Source organism: Mastomys coucha, chromosome X (assembly GCF_008632895.1).
Source record: "Mastomys coucha isolate ucsf_1 chromosome X, UCSF_Mcou_1, whole genome shotgun sequence".
Lineage (NCBI taxonomy): Eukaryota > Metazoa > Chordata > Mammalia > Rodentia > Muridae > Mastomys > Mastomys coucha.
This window is the reverse complement of record NC_045030.1, coordinates 133,106,898-133,127,166: the sequence shown is the minus strand read 5'-3', so window position 1 is coordinate 133,127,166 and position 20,269 is coordinate 133,106,898. Positions and strand designations below refer to the sequence as shown.

At 37.4% G+C, this 20,269-nt stretch overlaps 1 protein-coding gene across 1 annotated transcript in view; it reads left to right on the top strand.

Annotated features, from left to right (window-relative positions):
* Rbm41 (RNA binding motif protein 41) overlaps positions 1-20,269 on the top strand; it is a 50,397-nt gene that overhangs the window by 12,774 nt on the left and 17,354 nt on the right. The window contains exon 6 of the mRNA XM_031377506.1: positions 17,589-17,992. Coding sequence (XP_031233366.1) covers positions 17,589-17,992 — 404 coding nt within the window. The remainder of the gene's footprint in view (positions 1-17,588; positions 17,993-20,269) is intronic.

Below are 20,269 nucleotides of genomic sequence, written 5' to 3'. Positions count from 1 at the left end.
TTTTGGTTTTTCAAGACAGGGTTTCCCTGTGTAGCCCTGGCTGGCTGGCCTCGACCAGGCCATCTGCCTCTGCTCCCCAAGTGTGCTGGAATTAAAGGTGTGTGCCACCAGTGCCCAGTGGGTTACAGCTTGTATAATGGCAACAATGTTGAATTTTTTTAGCGCTTTGAAGCTGCAGAAAAAGAGATGATATTGTGGAAAGTTGAAATGCTACAAACCTTACTTACTAATCCTACTTTTTCTTGAAACACTGTTCCATGTTTTATTGCAAGCATTTAATTTTCTTCCAAAATTGATTTTGACTTTTTTTTTTGCCAGTGTTCTTTTTGCTCTAGGACCCAGATCTTTAGAGATTTTCATTCTGTCATCCCAGAATTGCCTTCTCGCCATCAGTTTACCTCTCCCTATTAATATTAGTACATTTGGGGAAGAGTAGGCTGTTATAGCATGGAGTTGGCTCATTTTGTCTTCTTTATTGAGTTAGCATTTACTGCATACCATAAAGCTCGTTCCTTAAGCGCACAATTCAGTGATTTGTAGTAAATTTATAGAATTCATCAACCATAACAACAGTCTAGTTTTAGGACAGTGCCATCACCTCAAGGACTGCTATTAGTTTTTGTTTATACTCGTGTCTTAGGTAGCCACTCAGAAAATATCCGTCCCTATGGATTTACCTATTTGGAACATTTTATATAAATGATTCATATAATATATGGCGCTCTCAACTTCAGTGTAATTTTTTTCATTGGATCTAGAACATTATGTCTAGAACTAGTATTTTTCCAGTGTTTCTTGATTCTGTGTGCATGCTGAGAATATCTTCAACCCTTACCTATGTACTTTGCAATCTCAGCTTCCCTTTCTTGTTTGCACAAAGCCTCTTGGTTAATCAAAAGTGACACCACGTGCGTGACCTTTTCAGGTCTTTTCAGAAAATGCACAAACCTAAGTCTGTCTGTCTGTCTGTCTCTCTCTATATATACATGTATATGTATATATGTATGTATATGTGTGTGTGTATGGGCAGGCCTATATATATGCTAGATGTTTTCTGAGCCTCATATAAACATCTCATTTCCTAGATTTTGCCTTTTGAAGCCTTTTTATTAACATGTGTTTTTTCCAATTCTTATCTTCACCTCTGAAATTCAACACTTGCCTATGAACATTTTTGCCAAAAGCTCCTAGAAGAGAAGGTTGTGATCACTTTCTGAGCTTTGAGTTTGTTCAGATAAAGGGAGTGTCCCTTGAATTTCCTGAAGGAATAGTAGTTCCAAGGTGCTGCTGCCTCATTCTTCGCCCTCTACTGGTAGCCCTGTTGCCGTTTTCCTTTGTTTTCTATGGTTTCGAATACAGGCTTTCAAGGTTAACCACCAAAATAGGACTTGGGGTGGAAGTTGGGTAGATTAAAGCACTGAAAAACTGATTATTCTTGCAGAGATCCAGCTATTCTTCCTGAGAGATCTTTCCCAGTGTGTCTGACTATTTTCTAGAATTGTAAGAGCTGGTTCTGATGATTTTCTTATTGCCTTTTTGGAAGAGATGTTACAAAAGTTCCTACTCTACTGTTTTTTTCTGACATTATTTTAATGACATATCGTTCAAAGCTCTGAAGTTTGCAATTTTGATGCCATGTAAGCCACTGCTTTATGAGACTTTTTTTTTTTTTTGATCTTATGAAGATTTCTTTCTAACTCAGGGACATATCAACTTTCTCCTCTGTTCTGAAAGACTACAGTTTCAGCTCAGTTCACACATTTAAGTCGATGAACCATTTTGAATTACTTTGGCATATGATAGAGATTTATATTCATCTGGTTGCACACACACACATACAATATATATATAGTATATATATATACATATATATATACTATATATACATATATACACACACAGATACATAGAGATTATATATAGATTATATGTACAATTGTCATTGCATATGAAAACACTGCCATTTCACATTAAAATTATCTTGACACCATTGTAGAAAGTCAATTTACCATAAATATAAACTTTTTTCTTTCTGTTTATTTTCTTATTGTTGTATTCGATAAGGGTCTCATGCAGTTTAGGCTGGTCTTGCCTGAACTTACTGTGTAGCCAAGGATAATCTTGACCATCTGATCTTATTTTTACCTTCCAAGTACTAGGATTAAGCTGCTAAGTCTGGCTGTCTTTCTATTTTCAGCAATTTAATGAGTTCTGAGCATCAGTTCCTTAGTTTAGATTCTAGGTCTTTAACCACTTAGCTGTGACTGCTACTGTTTATTATTCACACACTTCAAATGGACCAGATAGTCTCACCAAGTTTTGTAACTCTACTTTGTGGGTTAGACTAGGTAAGCTTTCTAACTGTACTTCATGGGATAGACAGAATGAAGGGAGTTCATTTCATCTTACCTAGAAACAGAAATCCTAGCAGCTGAGTTTTTGAAGGCTTATTTATGCCAGTCATTGTGCTAAATACTTTTTTTTTTCAAACTGATGCATTTACTTCTGGCAACAGCTCTATAAGATGTGACATTATTATACATATTTTACAGATGACAGAACTGAGCTTCTGAGGAGAATAAGTAACTTTGCCCCAAACCAGTTGTTAATTAACTATGCTGTCCCTGAAATATACCACCTTTAGAAAAATCAATGGTGCGTTGACCATGGCACTTGTGTATATGATTTCAAAAGACCCTGTCTTGAAACAGCCTTCTGTTCCTTTGCAGTATGGGGGGTTGAACTTTTGCCTTCTTGTATACCAGGCAAATGCTCTGCCACTGAGCTACATCTCCAACTGTTGAGACAAACTCTCTTCTGAATTATACAATGTCATTTTAAAATGAAATTCATGGAAAAGCCGTGATGTATTATTTCTAGAAATATTCTCCTGAGAATAAGTTTAAAATATACTCTTTGGCCATGATTTTTCTCTTTTTGGTTAATTTTTGTTTGTTTTTTGAAAAGTCATGCTGTGTAATGCCGACAGGCCTGGTGCTTGCTGTGTAGCCCAGAATGGCATTGAGCTTTTGGCAATCAACTGATCTCAGCCTCTCAAGTGTGGACATTACAGGTATGTACCACCGTGCCCAGCTGCAGTCTTTTTCTTACCTGACTAGCTCTCAGAATTCTCTTGTACCCTTTATGCTGTGTCTTCAATACTGTTACGATCTCTACTTCTTTTACCTTTTTCTTTGGAATCTCTCTTCTCTTGCCTGGTTCCTCTTCCTTCCTTGTCTCATTCAGATTCAACCTCAGTGAACCATCTGTCTGTCTGTCTGTCTGTCTGTCTGTCTGTCTGTCTGTCTGTCTATCTATCTATCTATCTATCTATCTATCTATCTATCTATCTATCTATCCGTCTATCTGTCTATCTATCTTTGCTTTCGTGTCTCTCTTTCCTGCCTTCTTAGACAAGTCTCAGCTGATTGCCTTCCTTTAGCTTCTGCCCTGAGAGCTCTCCTGGAGAAAAATCCTTTTGGGTCATTAGTCCTTCAGTAAATTCCTCATCTCTGGCACCATCTAAAGCTGGCCCCCTCACCAGCTCTGTCTGTATCTCCTAGTCCCCAGTCTCACTTTTGTTTCACTTCTTATCAGGACTATTGGAGACACTCATTCCTTTCCCTATCCTACCCTTTCATTCTTTTAAACAGATAGCTTTCTGTCCAGTTTCAAGGCAACAAGAACTTCCATCTGCTTGGTCCTCCAGCACTCTGCTAACTTTTGCTTTCTCATTCTCCCTTTCTTCCCACTTCACTCAGAGATAGGGGACTCTTTGGTGCTTAGTGCTAATCTTTATACTCCAGTGCTGGATTCCATCCTTATCTCCCAAGGGACTGCAGCTGGCCCTCTTTTCCTTTGAGGACTTTAATTGGGTCATTTGCCAGTTTCCCCTGAGTATATACTCCTTCTATCTAAAGAACTTGAAAACTGGAGGTAGGGGCATGTCCTTCAGCATTTTAAGTTCTTGAAAAAACAAAACACTTGGATTTTCTTTTACTGTATACTTAAGTAGCAGTTAGAGAGCCAGAATTATATGCATCTGTTAATATTTTTGATATCTTAAGTAGGGAGCTATTTCTGATTTTTTTAATGAAAAATTCCAAATATCCAGAAAAGTAAAAAAGATTTCCCACAAACACTCATTACATCACAATCTCTATTGTATCCTTGATATACTTTATCACATATCTACTTTGTACTTCTAAATACATATCAATGGATTTTGCTTATATGTGCATTTTAAAAGTTGATATAAATGTATACTCCCAAATACATCAGCATTCATATTGTTAGCTATAGTTAAATATTTATTTTGATTCTATGTTCATAAAATTTTCATGTTATTACATATATAATCCTTAAGTGTCCATCTGCCCACTTATAGACAGTGTATGGTTCTGAATGGTGACATACTAGTAAGAAAGTACATTAGCTCTTCAGGCACTGGTTTGTTTCATTTGCCAGTTTCCATGGTTTACATATTTCCACTGTGGACAGTTGCAGGCCATACCAATCTGTCATCACTCGGCATGAAAATGGGTACACACAATCGTTAGGCCATCTGCAGCACATCGTTACATGTCTATAACCCAACACTTATCAAATCATATAGATTGCCATCATTCCAGAAATTCCCATCATACTTCTTTCCAGTAACTCCCATCCTATTCACCCAGAGGCAAATTATTCTTTGATTTTTCCCCCAGTGTAGATTAGTTTCTATAGTTTCTAAATGGTTCTGTTGTACTCTAGAACTTTTTATAGGTAAAACAATACAGTAACTATTCTTATAAAACTTATCTAATTCAGCATAAAGTTTTTGAGGTACACTGTTATAAATACCAATAGTTTATGTCTTTCTCTAACATAATTTGTAGAAGAATTTTCGATAATTATTGTATTAGATTCCTAAGGCTGCTAGTAAGCTCATATAAATCTGGTTTTCTATAACATAAATTTATCTCCTTCACAGTTTTGGAGGCAAATCAAAATGTTGATGGACCAGTCTTTCCCTTGGCTTTAAGAGCATATCCACACTGGCCTTTTCTAGCCTGTACTACTTGCCTGTACTCCTTGATATTCTGGGACATGTGTAGATACATTATTCTAGTCTTGACCTCTGTCTTCAAAATGGCATCCTCTTTGTCTGTTTCTGTATCTTCATTTTACCTTTTGAGTATTGTATTCATTCATTAGGTTTTGAATGCACCCTAACCCAGTATTAGCTTACAGTAGCTTAACAACAGATTTAAATATTATATTATCAAGTATTATCAGTTTGAGGTTCCAAGTATAGATAAATCTTAGAGATAGTCTATGCAACATAGTACATTCTGTCCTCTGTCGTCTAAAAATCCAGATTCTTCCCAGTACATGCAATATACATATAACCCATTGAAAACTACATTTACATGTAAACTCAAAAACTCTCACATTTCATTATTTAAATCGTTTAAGCAGGCAGTGCTGGCTCATGCATTTAATCTAGCACTCAGGAAGCAGAAGCAAGTAAAATCTCTGTGAGTCCAGCCTGGTCTACAGAGCAAGTTCCAGGATGGCTGGGACTACATAAACAGAGAAACCCTGTCTTAAAACACCCCCCTCCAAATAATCTAAATCAAGGTGGATGAGATTCAGGATATAGTACATCTTGAAACAAAATTTCTTTCTTCCTACCCAGAGGCTTGTGTAATTGAAAAAGAAATCTTACTATTGTAATATATAATGGTAAGGCAGGCATATGATAGCCAGCCTCACTCTGAAAAGGCAAGAAAGACGAAATAAAGGGATTACTAAACAAGATAGTCACTCAGCAGAGCAAGTTTTCCTTCTTAGTATGCTCTGAGCTCCTTTTCTGGCCTCTACAACTGGGTCCTTTGCTCTTAGTCATCCTTTCTTCATTTTGTCCCAGGTCTGTCTCCCACCAGGCTGCCGCTGGTTCTGATGCAGAATTATCAGCTGCCTGATTAGCCTTAAGGAAGTCAAGAGATCCATGCAGTTAGACCGGAGGCTCTCTGCATATCCTTCTCAGATAATCTTGCCTCCATCTCTGGCTTCTGGTGATGACTAAATCTATGAGTCATTCCCAGTATCTTCAGTAAAAGTTTATCTGGCCACAGACCTGGCCCCTTTTCCAGAACACACTGTCTGGATAGGTTTATGATTTTTCAGATTATCAAATGCTGGTTTCTTTCTCCCTAATAATTAGATTTTCAATTTATATCTTTTACGTTATAATTTTATCATGAGCATCAAGAAGAAATAACCCCTCTTTCACACTTTGGATAATATCTCAGCTACATATCTAAATTTGTTATTTACAAGGTAGCTTTTTCCCCCAATAGCATGAAACCACATCAGCCAAATTTCCGCCACTGCATAACAAAGATCATCTTTCTTCCAGTGTCAGATATCATTCACTATTTTTTCCTAAGGCCTCTCTAGAACTTAGGTTAATATTTATATCTGTAGCAATACTGTATTCATGATGAGAATGTACACATGCAGATATACATGCATATGCATAGTGTCTAGGGTTACATGAGCTTTACTTACTGTTCCCTTTTTTCTAAGCCTTTACCAGGACTGCCTTTAAGCTCTGTGTTTCTGCCAGTGGACTCCTGAAGGAAATTTGGGCTTATGCTGTTAACACACATCAAAATTCTTCCAGAATCATTCATTTCCCAGTTCAAAATATGTATCGGCTTCCTAGGGTTACCATAACAAAACAACAGGAATATAGCATCTCATGGTTATGGAAGTACAACGGCAAGATGTTGGCTAAGTTGCTTCTCTCTTAAAGCTCTGTGTTGGAACCCTTTGCATGCCTTTTGCCTTGGCTTGTCATAGTATTCCCATAGCTGCTTCTGTTATCACATGTATTTTCTTTCTGAGAGTGTGGCACCGTGTCTTCATTTGCCTTCTCATAAGAACACTAGTCCTTGGACTTAGGCCCTCCCCTGATCTGTATGATTTCATCTTGATTAATTATAGCTGCAAAGACCTCTTTCTCCTTTGAAATTAAATTCTGAGGCTTTGGGATATTCTTCAATCCAGTATGTTTATTACTGCCTCTTTCTCATCTTTCATTCTTATTTGAACAAACTGTATTTTTTAAATGATAAGATTGATCATTCTGAAGAGTATTTCAAATATTTTATGTTCAATGAGATTAATAAATAGAGCAGCAGAAAACTGTAAAAGCCCCTGTATGCCCCTCACAAAACATAGCCCCCATAGGTTCAGGTGTAATTACTGTCCTGACTTGTAATAATAATTTTTTTTAACAACTTACATATTCATCAGTAGACAGTGTTTCCTTTTTCCTGTGATTAAACACTAGTAGTCAACTGAACTGCACATATACTGGGTCTTCCGTTTCTACTTAATATTATATTTGTGAAATTCATCTACATTACAGTTTGGAGCTATAGTAAGTTCATTTTCACTGAAATATAGTACTCCTTTTTGTGAACACTGATTTTTTTTTGTTCTGCTACAGTGGGACATTAGGGGTGTTATCCTTTGGATTTAGCATCATTATCAGTCCTGCTACATGATAATGCATGTACAGAAATCCTGGGAAATAATGTACACGAGTTTCTCATGATTTATACTTTAAGAGTACAATTGAGAGGTGACGAGTCACAGATCCTCCATTTTAATAACTATTAACTATTATCTGAAGAGATTTTCCCCAAGTTAACATCTCAACAGTTGTGGAAGAATGTTCAGGTTGTTCCATATCCAGTCTAATAGATGTTTACTTAAGTTTCCTTGTCTTATTTATTCCCTGTATTAAGAATCAACATTTTTAGTGTTATGCTTTACACTTTAGCACTTATTAAAAAGTTTTATTTAGGGGCTGGCAAGATGGCTCAGCAGGTAAGAGCACTGACTGCTCCTCCGAAGGTCCCAGCAACCACATGGTGGCTCACAACCACCCTTAATGAGATCTGACACCCTCTTCTGGTGGGTCTGAAGACAGCTGCAGTAAAGTACACTGGAGCGAGCAGGGCCGGCAGAGGTCCTGAGATCAACAGCAGCCACACACATGATGGCTCACGGCCATCTGTACAGCTACAGTGTACTCATACACATAAAATAAATAAAAATAAATCTTTTAAAAAATAAATAATAATAAAAAAGTTGTATTTAACCTATTGTTTTGACAGTTTTGCATTATGGAGAAAAATTAAAAGAATGTCCACTATACTATTTGAAATGATTGTCAGATGAAAATAGGATTCATTCTTTTAAATTTTTATGTGTGTGAGCGGTTCACTTATTTGTATGCATATGTACCATGTGCATGCCTGATATCCATGGAGACAAGGAGATACCCACCTCCTGGAACTGTAGTTATGCGCACTTTTGAGCTGTGATGTGTATGCTGGGAAACAAATATTTTCCTATACAACCATAATATTATGATCATCCTTGAGAAACTATTGAGTTACTACTGTAATTTTCTCTAATATACATTTTGTAATCAAATTTCTGATTTTATGTAGGATATAATCATGGATCACACATTGCATTTAAATTGCTTTAGAATAACTTATGGTGTGTGTGTGTGTGTGTGTGTGTGTACGTGTGTGTGTGTGGTGTGTGGAATGTTAAATATAGTTGTGTTTCCAGACATTTATAGTTATCAGGACTTCCTGTCTGTATTATTTGCTTCATTGTGGATTAATTTCATTTTCTAGATAACTAGTGACGAAGGCCACCTTCTCACAACTTGATGAAGCATATGAGCAGCCTCCTTTGTGAATCAGCCTTGAATTATTTGTCTGTTTAACAAATGTGAAAATGCCTATTTTCTTCTGAGTACTCTTCCATCTGTGTTCGTGTCAGGTGTAGTCTTAGTTCAGAAGTCATTTTAAGTCTCTCTTAAAACGATAGCTCTGCTCCACAGTTCCTTGAGCTTGGTAGATCTCAGTAGTCTCCAGTCATCTGATCGTCACTACAGGAAGGAGGAACCTACAGATGTGTTGTGTGTATTGAATATTCTATCTCCAACTGCCCAGTCATACTATATACTTTCCTGTAAATGTATACAGGTTCTTATCATTATGGCCATGGATTAATTTGTTGGTTATATGTTATATGTGTTTAAAGCATCTATTCTCACTCTATCTAATCATTTCACTGTCTCTATGACACCTCTTTTTTTATGGTGGTCCAATTTACAATTTTTTTCTTTCTTTTTTTAAACATTATTTAATCGTTTTTTCAGAGTCCAGATTTTATCCCCCTCCTGGTTCACCCTCTCACTGTTCCACATCCCATACCCCCCCTCCTGCCCCGTCTCTAAGAAGATGTCCCCACCTCCCCACACTACCAGGCCTCTAAACTCCTTGGGGCCTCCAGTCTCTTGAGGGTTAGATGCATCTTCTCTGACTGAACTCAGACCTGGCAGTTCTCTGCTGTATGTGTGTATGCTGGCTGGTTAGTGGCTCAGTATCTGAGAGATCTCGGGGGTCCAGGATAATTGAGACTGCTGGTCCTCCTACAGGGTCGCTCTTCTCCTCAGATTCTTCCAGCTTTTCCCTAATTCAACCACAGGGATCAGCAACTTCTGTCCATTGATTGGGTGTAAATATCTGCATCTGACTCTTTCAGCTGCTTGCTGGGTCTTTCAGAAGGCAGTCATGATAGGTCCCTTTTTGTGAGCGCTCCATAGCCTCAGTAATAGTGTCAGGTCTTGGGACCTCCCCTAGAGCTGGAACCCTCTTTGGGCCTGTCACTGGACCTTCTTTTCCTCAGGCTCCTCTCCATTTCCATCTCTGCAGTTCTTTCAGACAGGAACAATTAGGGGTCAGAGTTGTGACTGTGGGATGGCAACCCCATCCCTCATTTGATGCCCAATCTTTCTGCTGGAGGAGGGCTCTACAAGTTCCCTCTCCCCACTGTAGGGCATTTCATCTAAGGTCCCTCCCTTTGAGTCCTGAGAGTCTTTCACCTCCCAGGTCTCTGGTGCATTCTGGAGGGTTGCCCCAACCCCCTATTTCCTGAGGTTGCCTGTTTCCTTTCTTTCTGCTGGCCCTCAGGGCTTCAGTCCTTTCCCTCCACCCAATACCAGATCATGTTCCCTCTTCCCCTCCCTGTCTCCTTTCCCATCCAGGTCCCTCCATCCCTCCTCCCTCCTGTGATTACTTTCTCTCCCTCTCAAGTTGTATTGAGGCATCCTCACTTTAGCCCTTCTGCTTGTTGACCTTTTTGAGTTCTGTGGACTGTATCTTGGGTATTCTGTACTTTTGTTTTTTGGCTAATATCTACTTATTAGTGAGTACATACCATACATGTCCTTTTGTGTCTGAGTTACCTCACTCAGGATATTTTCTAGTTCCATCCAATTGCCTGCAAAACTCAGGATGTCCTCACCTTAATAGCTGAGTAGTAGTCCATTGTGTAAATGAACCACATTTTCTGTATCCATTCCTCTGTTGAAGGACATCTGGGTTGTTTCCAGCTTCTGGCTTTCATAAATAAGGCCGCTATGAACATAGTGGAACATGTGCCCCTGTAGCATGGTAGGGCATCTTTTGGGTATATTCCTAAGAGTTGTACTGCTGGGTCTTCAGGTAGATCTATTTCCAATTTCCTGAGGAACCTCCAGATTGATTTCCAAAGTGGTTGTTTCAGTTTGCAATCCCACCAGCAATGGAGGAGTGTTCCTCTTTCTCTACCTCTTCTCCAACGTGTATTGTCACCTGAGGTTTTGATCTTAGCCATTCTGACTGGTGTGAGGTGGAATCTCAGGGACGTTTTGATTTGCATTTCCCTGATGACTAAGGACTTTAAATATTTCTTATTTTTTCTTTTCCTGAATATTTTCTTTATTTACATGTTATCCCTTTTTCCGGTTTCCCTCCCTCCCGGAAACACCCTATCACATCCTCCTTCCCCCTGCTTCTATGAGGGTGTTCCTCCCACCCACTTACCCACTCACTCACTCCCACCTCCCGACCCTCTACACTGGGGCATCTATCAAGCCTTCATAGGCCCAAGGACCTCTCCTCCCATTGATGCCTGACAAGGCCATCCTCTGCTACATGTGCAGCTGGAGCCATGTGTACTCCTTTGTTGTTTGCTTAGTTCCCTGGTAGTTCTGGGGAGTCTGATTGGTTGATATTGTTGTTCTTCCCATGAGGATGCAAACCTCTTCAACTCCTTCAGTCCTTTCTCTAACTCCTCCATTAGGGACCCCATGCTCAGTCCAATGGTTGGCTGTGAACATCTTCCTCTGTATTTGTAAAGCTCTGGCAGGGCCTCTCAGGAGACAGCTATAACAGGCTCCTCTCAGCAAGCACTTCTTGGCATCCACAATAGTGTCTGGGTTTGGTAACCGAATATGGGATGAATCCCCAGGTGGGGCAGTCTCTGGATGGCCTTTCAGTCTCTGCTTTACACTTTATCTCTGTATTTGTTCCTGAGAGTATTCTGTTCTCCTTCTAAGAAGGACTGAAGCACCCACACTTTGGTCTTCCTTCTTATTGAGCTTCATGTGGTCTGTGAATTGTATCCTGGTTATTTGGAGCTTTTGGGATAATATCTACTTATCAGAGAGTGTATGCCATGTGTGTTCTTTTGTGATTGGGTTACCTCACTCAGGATGATATTTTCTAGTTCTGTCCATTTGCCTGTGAATTTCATGAATTTATTGTTTTTAATAGCCCCATTGTGTAAATGTACCACAATTTCTGTATCCACTCCTCTGTTGAGGGACATCTGGGTTGTTTCCAGTTTCTGGCTATTATAAATAAGGCTGCTATGAACATAGTGGCACATGTGTCCTCATCACATGTTGGAGCATCTTCTGGGTATATGCCCAGGAGTGGTATAGCTGGGTCCTCTGGTAGTACTATGTCCAATTTCTGGAGGAACCAAGAGTGGTTGTACCAACTTGCAATCCCACCAGCAATGGAGGAGTGTTCCTCTTTTTCCACATCCTCACCAGCATCTGCTGACTTTAAACATTTCTTTAGGTGCTTCTCAGCCATTCAAGATTTCTGTTGTGAATTCTCTGTTTAGTTCTATACCCCATTTTTGATTGGGTTGTTTGTTTTTTTGGTGACTAGCTTCTTGAGTTCTTTATATATTTTGGATATTAGCCCTCTATCGGATGTGGGGTTAATGAAGTTTTTTTCTCCAATCTGTAGGTTGCTGATTTGTCCTATTGACTACGTCCTTTGCCTTACAGAATAACATTTTTCATCTTTATGGCACAAGGTGCTTTAATATTTTCTTTAACCTTAAGGCTTAGGGTTTTTCAGTTAGTCAGTCCTCCCTAGTGTGAATGTAGGAAGTATTGTTCTTTGTTCTAAATATTTGGTTTTTTGTCCTTCACATTTAAGTCTTTAATCTACCTGGAACTGATTTACATATAAGTTATAAAGTAGAGTCTGTTTATTTTTTTATCCTCAAATAAATAGTGTCTAACCAACACCCAAAGCCTGTGCGACGTCTCAGCGAAATTCTGTACAATAAGAGTAAGCCTTCTGAAGCTGTGGATTTTATACTTTCACTGCCAAGCGTATTTTACACACTTACCCAGTAACAAGAAGAAATTCTTTAGCGGAATGTTTTATTTGAGACTTCTGTCCACTCTTAAATTGGTGGAGTCTCAGTAGTTTTAGTATTATATACTAAGAGTTCTTTGTGTATTCTGAAGACAGGTCCTTTACAAGCATGATGCTTTCTTCTGATCTGTAGTCTACCTTTTCTTATGTTCTTAATCATGTCTTAAAGCACAAATGTTTTAATGAAGTGCAATTTAGAAAGTTATTCTGTTATAATTTAAGCTTTTTGGTATCTTAACTAAGAAATCTTTCCTGGAATCAAAGTTAAAAAAACAAAAGAGTCCTATGTCTTCTAGAATACCTACTGTCTTTGTTCTTATATTTAGATCTGTTTTTTATGCATGGAAATTTGTGTTTGTAAGGTATGATCTAAGTTCTTAATTTTATGTGAAGATTTCCTGTTGATTAACACTATATTTTAAATTTCCTTGTACGGTTTTGTTGCTTTAATCTATATTTATGTCTTTATGTTTCAAATCCCTACTGGATGTTTTTAGTGAGTTTGACAGTCAAGAGTAGCTCTTCCAACCTCATTTCATTTACCCTAGGTCTTATATATCCATGCAAATTTTGTCAACACTCTGTTGATTTTTCTACATAAATACCACAATTTAATGGAGATTGGATTGAGTCTGTCATTTAATTTAGTGACTATTTCTCCTAATACATGAACACACAATGTCTCCCTTTAATCAGATCAGCTATATTTTTCTTTTTTTTTAAAGATTTATTTTATGTTTGTGAGTATACCATCACTTTCTTCAGAGACACCAAAAGAGGTCAACAGATCCCATTACAGATGGTTATGAGCCACCATGTGGTTGCTGGGAATCGAACTCAGAACCTCTGGAAGAGCAGTCAGTGCTCTTAACCACTAAACCATCTCTCTTGCCCCACAACTATAATTTCTTTCAGCATTATTTTATATATAATTATATATTGTATATATTATGTATATATATATATAGTGTATCAAACCTATACTTCTATGAAATTCATTTCTGAACATTTTATTCATTTTGGCATCTTGTAAAAAAATTCATCTTGTAAAAAAATGTTCTGTTTTATTGTTTTATTCTTGTGTGAAGCATATAGAGATATGTTGGGTTTTGTTTTCATCTTGTATTCGTCTAACATGATCTAACTAAATGTTCTATTGGTTATATTATTCTCGTGGTTTTAGTATGGGTAGCTTGGAATCTTCTACACAGGAAAAAGTGTGTTTCCTATGAATAAAGACAGTTTTGCTTGTTGTCTGGAAACTTACTGTTTACTTGCTTTTTCCTTCTTCTATTTTCCAGAACCTTCAGTCCATTGTTGAATGGAAGTAATGTGAGCTAGTGTTTTTGCTTTATCCATAATCTTCTTTTAATGTAATATTTTTATTAATTCTCTGCTATAAATCAAACTCAATTTCTCTGGAAGAGCAGCAAGTACTCTCTTCAGGGGGAAACATCTGTTTTTAATCCATTAATCTTAGCTCTAGGTTTTCTATACCAGCTCAGTTGCAGTACATTACTTTCTTATGGTTATTATAATTAAATTACCATGCATCTGATAGCCTAAAGCAACATAGGTTTCTTCTAGTATAGATCTAGAGGTCAGAAGTCCTAAGATGAAGTTGTTAAAATGGTTCTGAAGATAAGGTGAATGTTTGATATGTTACCAATGAGTCTTGTTGAACCTGGATGGGTTTTTTGGGATAGCTAGCTGATTACTAATTCAGCCTCTTGTTACAGTTTAGTAAGTCATTCTCTTTTGGAATTGTGTTGATAATTGTTATGTTTATGAGTTTGTCAATCAGTATAAATTTTCTCCCTCGTTGACTTAAAGTTCTTCACAGTATTCCCTCTCATAGGAATATGAGTGCTGATGCTTCCTCTCCACTTTTTTGTTTCAACCTTTTCTTCTCTTCAATTTTTTTGCAGACAGTGGACAGACTTGGAGATGGGGGTTGGTAGGATCCAATTTGTGTGGTATTTTATGTGCCTAGCACTTAGTAAGCTCCACAGGTTTTCGCTTGTTTATTTGTTTGCTTTGGGTTGTTTTGTTTTGTTTCAGACATGGTCTTATTCTGAAGCTTTGGCTAGTCTGAAACTCACTGTATAAATGAGGCTGGCCTCAAACTTGCAGAGATCCATGTCCCTCTGATTCCTGCGTGCTGGCCCCCTCTAATACTTCCAGCCATCTTTAAGTTCCTAGGGTCTTTGCTCACTGATATCACCCGAGAACCCAGGACAGTGCCTAGCTCATAGTGGTCATGGTATAAGTATTTTTGATTATGTACTTTAGAATGCTCATGCACTTACATATTTTCAAATATCAGGATTTTTTCCTATGAATCTCCTACCTCATCTGACTTGCATTTTACCAAAATTAATGTTATCAAACACTTTTAACATATCTGTTAGTTATATATTTTCCCTCTTTTATGGAAGATTCATCGGTCTTTTTCTCAATTTCCCCTTGGTTGGCTACTTCTGTTTCTTATGGATATATGGAATTTCATACATTCAGTATTTGCACTCTTTACTTATCTGTGTAGTAAATATCTTATCCCATGGTTTTTCTATCTACTGATGACTCTTTCATTCATTGGATGCCTTGTGCCATAGCCTATGCGTAGAAGTCAGAGGATGTCTTTGGGGGAATTAGTTCCACATGTGGACCACAGGATTGAGCTCAGGTCCCCAGGTTTTGTGACAACTGCCTTTACCCACTGAACCATGTTGTTAATGCATTTTATGACACGTTCGATGATCAGGAAATTTTTATTTTAATGCAGCTGTATTCAGCAATTGACTCATCATTTTCTAAACAACTACACCTTTTGTACCCTTTTAAAAATAAAATATTTTACTTTTGAAATTAAAATATATACTTTCCCCCTTCCTTTTCTTTCTTTCAGCCTGCCCATGTATTTCCCCTTTGCTCTCTCTCTGTCTCTCTCTCTCTCTCTCTTTCTTTCTCTGTCTCTCTCTCTCTTTCTCTCCCTCTCTCTCTCTCTCTAATTCATGGCTTCTTTTTCTTGAATTCACATTTTGTATCTTAAGAGATAACTACTCTTATACATTGCTGGTAGAAATACAGAAAAGTGCAATTACCTCAGGGTGGAATTAGTCTATTAAAAGTCCATAAACATTTACTCTTTGTCTCAGCAATTTCACCTTTTAGAATTTATTTGAAAGAAATGCTTGAAAAATACCAAATTGTGTGTGTGTGTGTGTGTGTGTGTGTGTGTGTGTGTGTGCGCGCGCGCGTGCACACACAAGCCTAATTTTCAGGGCATAGTAAGACTTTGGATATAAAACCAATATTTCAGGGTTTACTCTTAGGAAAATATCTAAATAACTATTGTACATATACACACAGTATTATGTAACGGTAAGAAGGCAAAAGAATAGTTTTATATCGATATAGAATTATTTATAGGACATCTTGTTAAAATCAAAAAAGCAAACTTTAGACCAGTATTTATATAGGAAAAGAATATAACTAATGAATTTCATGTATGTATATGTATAGTTTCAAAAAATAAGGAAATCCTAAAACGATAGGTCAAACTTAATAAGAAATAGTATTTATGGGAAGCACAGGGAATGAAACAAAAGTTCAGAGATTGAACGGTACTTCCATAAAGGTACAGTATAACCCTTTTAAATTTAGAGCCATATAAAGGTTTTGCATGATTACAAATGTAATAAAAACTTTAATCAAAACCAGAACAGGACTGGAGGGGGTGTACTTGACAGCTGAGTGTTTGCTTAACATTCACTAAGCCCTAAGTTCAGTCTGCAGCATCCCAAGCACTCATAAAAATACATAATTTCATAATTATCCTGAAGAATAACCACTGGTCACCATTAGGTATTTCCTTACCCTCCTGAATAATGAAAGACAGATAGTATCAAGCATTTATCCTGCTTTTCTTATATAAGCTATATTCATGAAAGCTAAACGGTTGATAATTATTGATTCTAGATTAAAAATTCAAAGGAAATAACAGAGTCAGGGAAGCCCCATTTTGTAATTCATAAGTTAATAGATCTAAACAGTAATTGCTAAAGATATAAAGCCCAAAAGGTAAAAGTTGTATGGGAGTACATAGTAATTGAGGGATGTGCAAGTAGCACTTAAATTCACTGATTAATTTTAACATCACTAAAAATATGTTCAGTGAATACATATATGGCTCTGTATTTCCTATTGTACCATGCCTTTGGACAGGTAAATGGTCTCTATCTGTTTTCGATAATCTGCTATGTAAGAGCAATTATATATCTACTAAGAATTTGAAACGCACTAAATTTGACTCAAATTGATAATTAAAAAATAGTAAATACAAGTGCCAAATGACTCCTGAATTAGACTAGATTTACCTGTCAAGAAGTGCAAGAAATTAGGAAGAAGTTATCAGAAAACACTTCATTAAAGCAATGTCTTCATGGAGTAGATGATGGTTCTAGAATATCAGTGGCTGGAGGAGGAAAGTCAATGAAGGGGCGGGATAGAAGAGTTCTGTAAAAGTTGTAATAGCCAAAAACTCATTTAGATCTTGATTATATAACCACATACCTTTTAAAGAATCACAGAAATAACCAGGGTATTTCAGATAGAACCTTGGAATCGAGTAGTATGTAGGAATTATAATTAAGCTCATGAGTATGAAATGCCATCCTGGTTCTGTTCTTCAAATGTCCTTGTGAGTTAGAGGTATGTATACTTGCATGAGCTTGAAGTTTCTAGATGCCTTACTTAATCTGCCATCTATTGGCCTTGATTGAGCCGGACAGTCTTAAGATACATACACATGCACACTCACACGCACGTGCTCACACACATGCACACACACATACACACTCATGTATTTGCTACTTGTTATAAAGACCTTTCCTAAAAGAGATTCTGTGTCTGAGATCCAGAATTTAATTTTTATTAATTTTTAAAAAGTTGTACTGGGGAGGCTTTGTAGAACTTCCATATCTCTTTGTCTTGATCCAGATGAACCCCCAAAGAAGAACAAAGGTGATCCCATGAACAACCTGGAAAATTTTTACCACGAGACTATAATGAAAAAACGTCTTGAAGAGTTCCAACTTTTGAGAGGTGAACCCTTTGCTTCCCACTCCCTGGTCTCAGCTGCATCAGTGAGTGGTAGTGGCACAGCTGAGAACCCATCACTCCTCCCGGACAAGGGAAAACAGGCAGCACAGGGTAAAGGCCCCAGTCTCCATGTGGCCAAAGTTATTGATTTTCCAACTGAGCAATATTGGACTGGGCCTAAGAAGCTGAAGCAACCAGTAGAATTTATCCCAGAAGATGAGATCCAGAGAAATCGTTTGTCAGAGGAGGAGATCCGAAACATTCCTATGTTTGCTTCATATAATCCAGGGGAACCAAACAAGGTATAGAGGCCACATCAAGAAAACGACCTGGGTTGTTTTCGCTTTCATTTACCTCTAACTAATGCAGCATTTTAAAAAAAAAACAAAAAACAAAAAACCCTTTGCTTATGCCAAAGCTTCTGCTATAGGTACCATGAGTGATTCTGTTTGTCCTTGACCTTAACTGTAACTTTCTTAGTCATTAACCATCTGGTGGTGGATAGTGTTAACCGCACAAACCCTTAAAGCATTAATTTTAGAAAACACAATAAAAAATAATGGTAGCAGTCCCTGATTTAAAAAACATGGATGAAGGACTGCTTTCTGTTTTGACTTTGTGTTATGTTACTCCTGTTCCAAGAGTAGGGAGCTTGATGCTCATCTCCTTTTTTACATGAGCTGTTCAGTAATAGAAAATAGGAAATATCCATATACTTGGCTAGCCATGTTTACAAAGGTTTAGTAACTTTTCACATTTGCTGAGTTTTAAAACTTTGTAGCATGTTACGGATATGCCCGAAGAATTTTATGCATTCATCAGTCCCACTCTTCCTTCTTTCTACGTTTATCCACTATCTTGAATTTGCTAGTTCTGTTCCTGTGGGTATTTTTTTATGTATTTACTATTTAAAACTGTATACAACTGTCCCTACTAAATAATAGCTACATTTACTTTGTTTTTCCATTTGTTTGAGAACAATATGCATTCAGTAGACCCTGTATTCTATATTTTGAATTTTTGTTTTTATTTTTGTTATGCTAGCAATATGCATTATGTTGCTATGATACTTTATTGAGACTCTGAGAAGTATACAATATGTAGCTCACCGTCAGCTAGCTCTTGTGAGGGGAAAGCACTGACACTCCCAAGTACTAGGTTAAGCTGCAGTGCTCCGTGGATTATATATAGTAAGTCCATTTCCACCTTAGGATGTTTTTAACTTTAATAGGATTTATCAAGACTTGACCCTCTCTTGTTTTTTATAAACTTATTTATTTATTCACTTTTATCCCAATATCAGCCCTCCTCTTCCCAACCTCCCCATAGCTCCTCCTCCTAACCTCCCCATAGCTCCTCCTCCTAACCTCCCCATAGCTCCTCCTCCCATTCTCACCCCCTTCTCCTTTGAGAAGGGGAAGGCCCTACCATGGTACATCAAGGACATGACCCTACCTTAACTGAAGGTATGTTTTAGCTACTCATAAATGTTCATAGATATTCATAAATATCTGTTTTATACATTTTGAAACTATATAGGTAATATCATACTTTACATATTTTTTCTTGACTCAGTATACCCAATACTTTAAAATTTTATTTCTAATCATGCAAGGAACCATTTAGTATTCCATTATAGAAATATGTTATAATTTACCTCTCCATTTTCTAGATTTGTTTCCTCCCATTATTTTACTACTACAGATAAAGTTGTAACATTGTTGTGCGTATCTTTTTTTCAGTATTGGAGATTGAACCTAAAACCTTGTGAACGCTAGGCAGGCTCTACTGTTGAACTATATGCATAGACTTCTTTTTCATGTTTTATGTTGAGACAGGATTTCATTAATTACATGAGCTAATGCTAAACTCATTCTGTAGCCCATATAAGCATGAACTTGTAATCTTCCTGTGTTGGCTTCGGAAATAATTGATATTCTAAGCTTAAATCACAAGGTCTGGCTTATATACATCTCTTACCGCCCATGTACAAATATTCCTCCTAGACAATATTTTTTCAAACTTAAGTCACAATTCATAGTTGACACCAGTAGGGTTTTATTTGTAGGGAAACAAATAGAAGAATGGAATAGAATAACAGATCAAAGTGTATCCCATACAATTAAATTCCACACAGTTAATCGCTTTCTTAAACCGTATTTTATGCATGCATATACGTTAGGATGAAGGAGTAGTATATGTGGGCTACAGTATTCAATACAGTTCTTCCTGTAGATCTCAGACAAAATATTGGGAAATATATCACTGTCTTGTAATGTTTTCACATTTTAATATACATGAAAAATCACATGAAGACATTATTAAAACATAGATTGCTGGGCTTCCCCACCAGATTTTTGACTTAGTGGATCTGAAAAGGGGTTTGAATATTTGCATTTCCACCATGGTCCCAGGAAATGCTGACACTGTTGGTCTAAGAATGGAATTTCTAGACTTGATTTTCTAGGTTGCCTATCTAGGAAAGAAATTACCATGGTACAGGATATCCGCGTCTTCCACCGCCAGCAGCACTGTTACTACTATTCCCTCCCTCCTCCTCTTCCTTCTTTTTTTCTTTT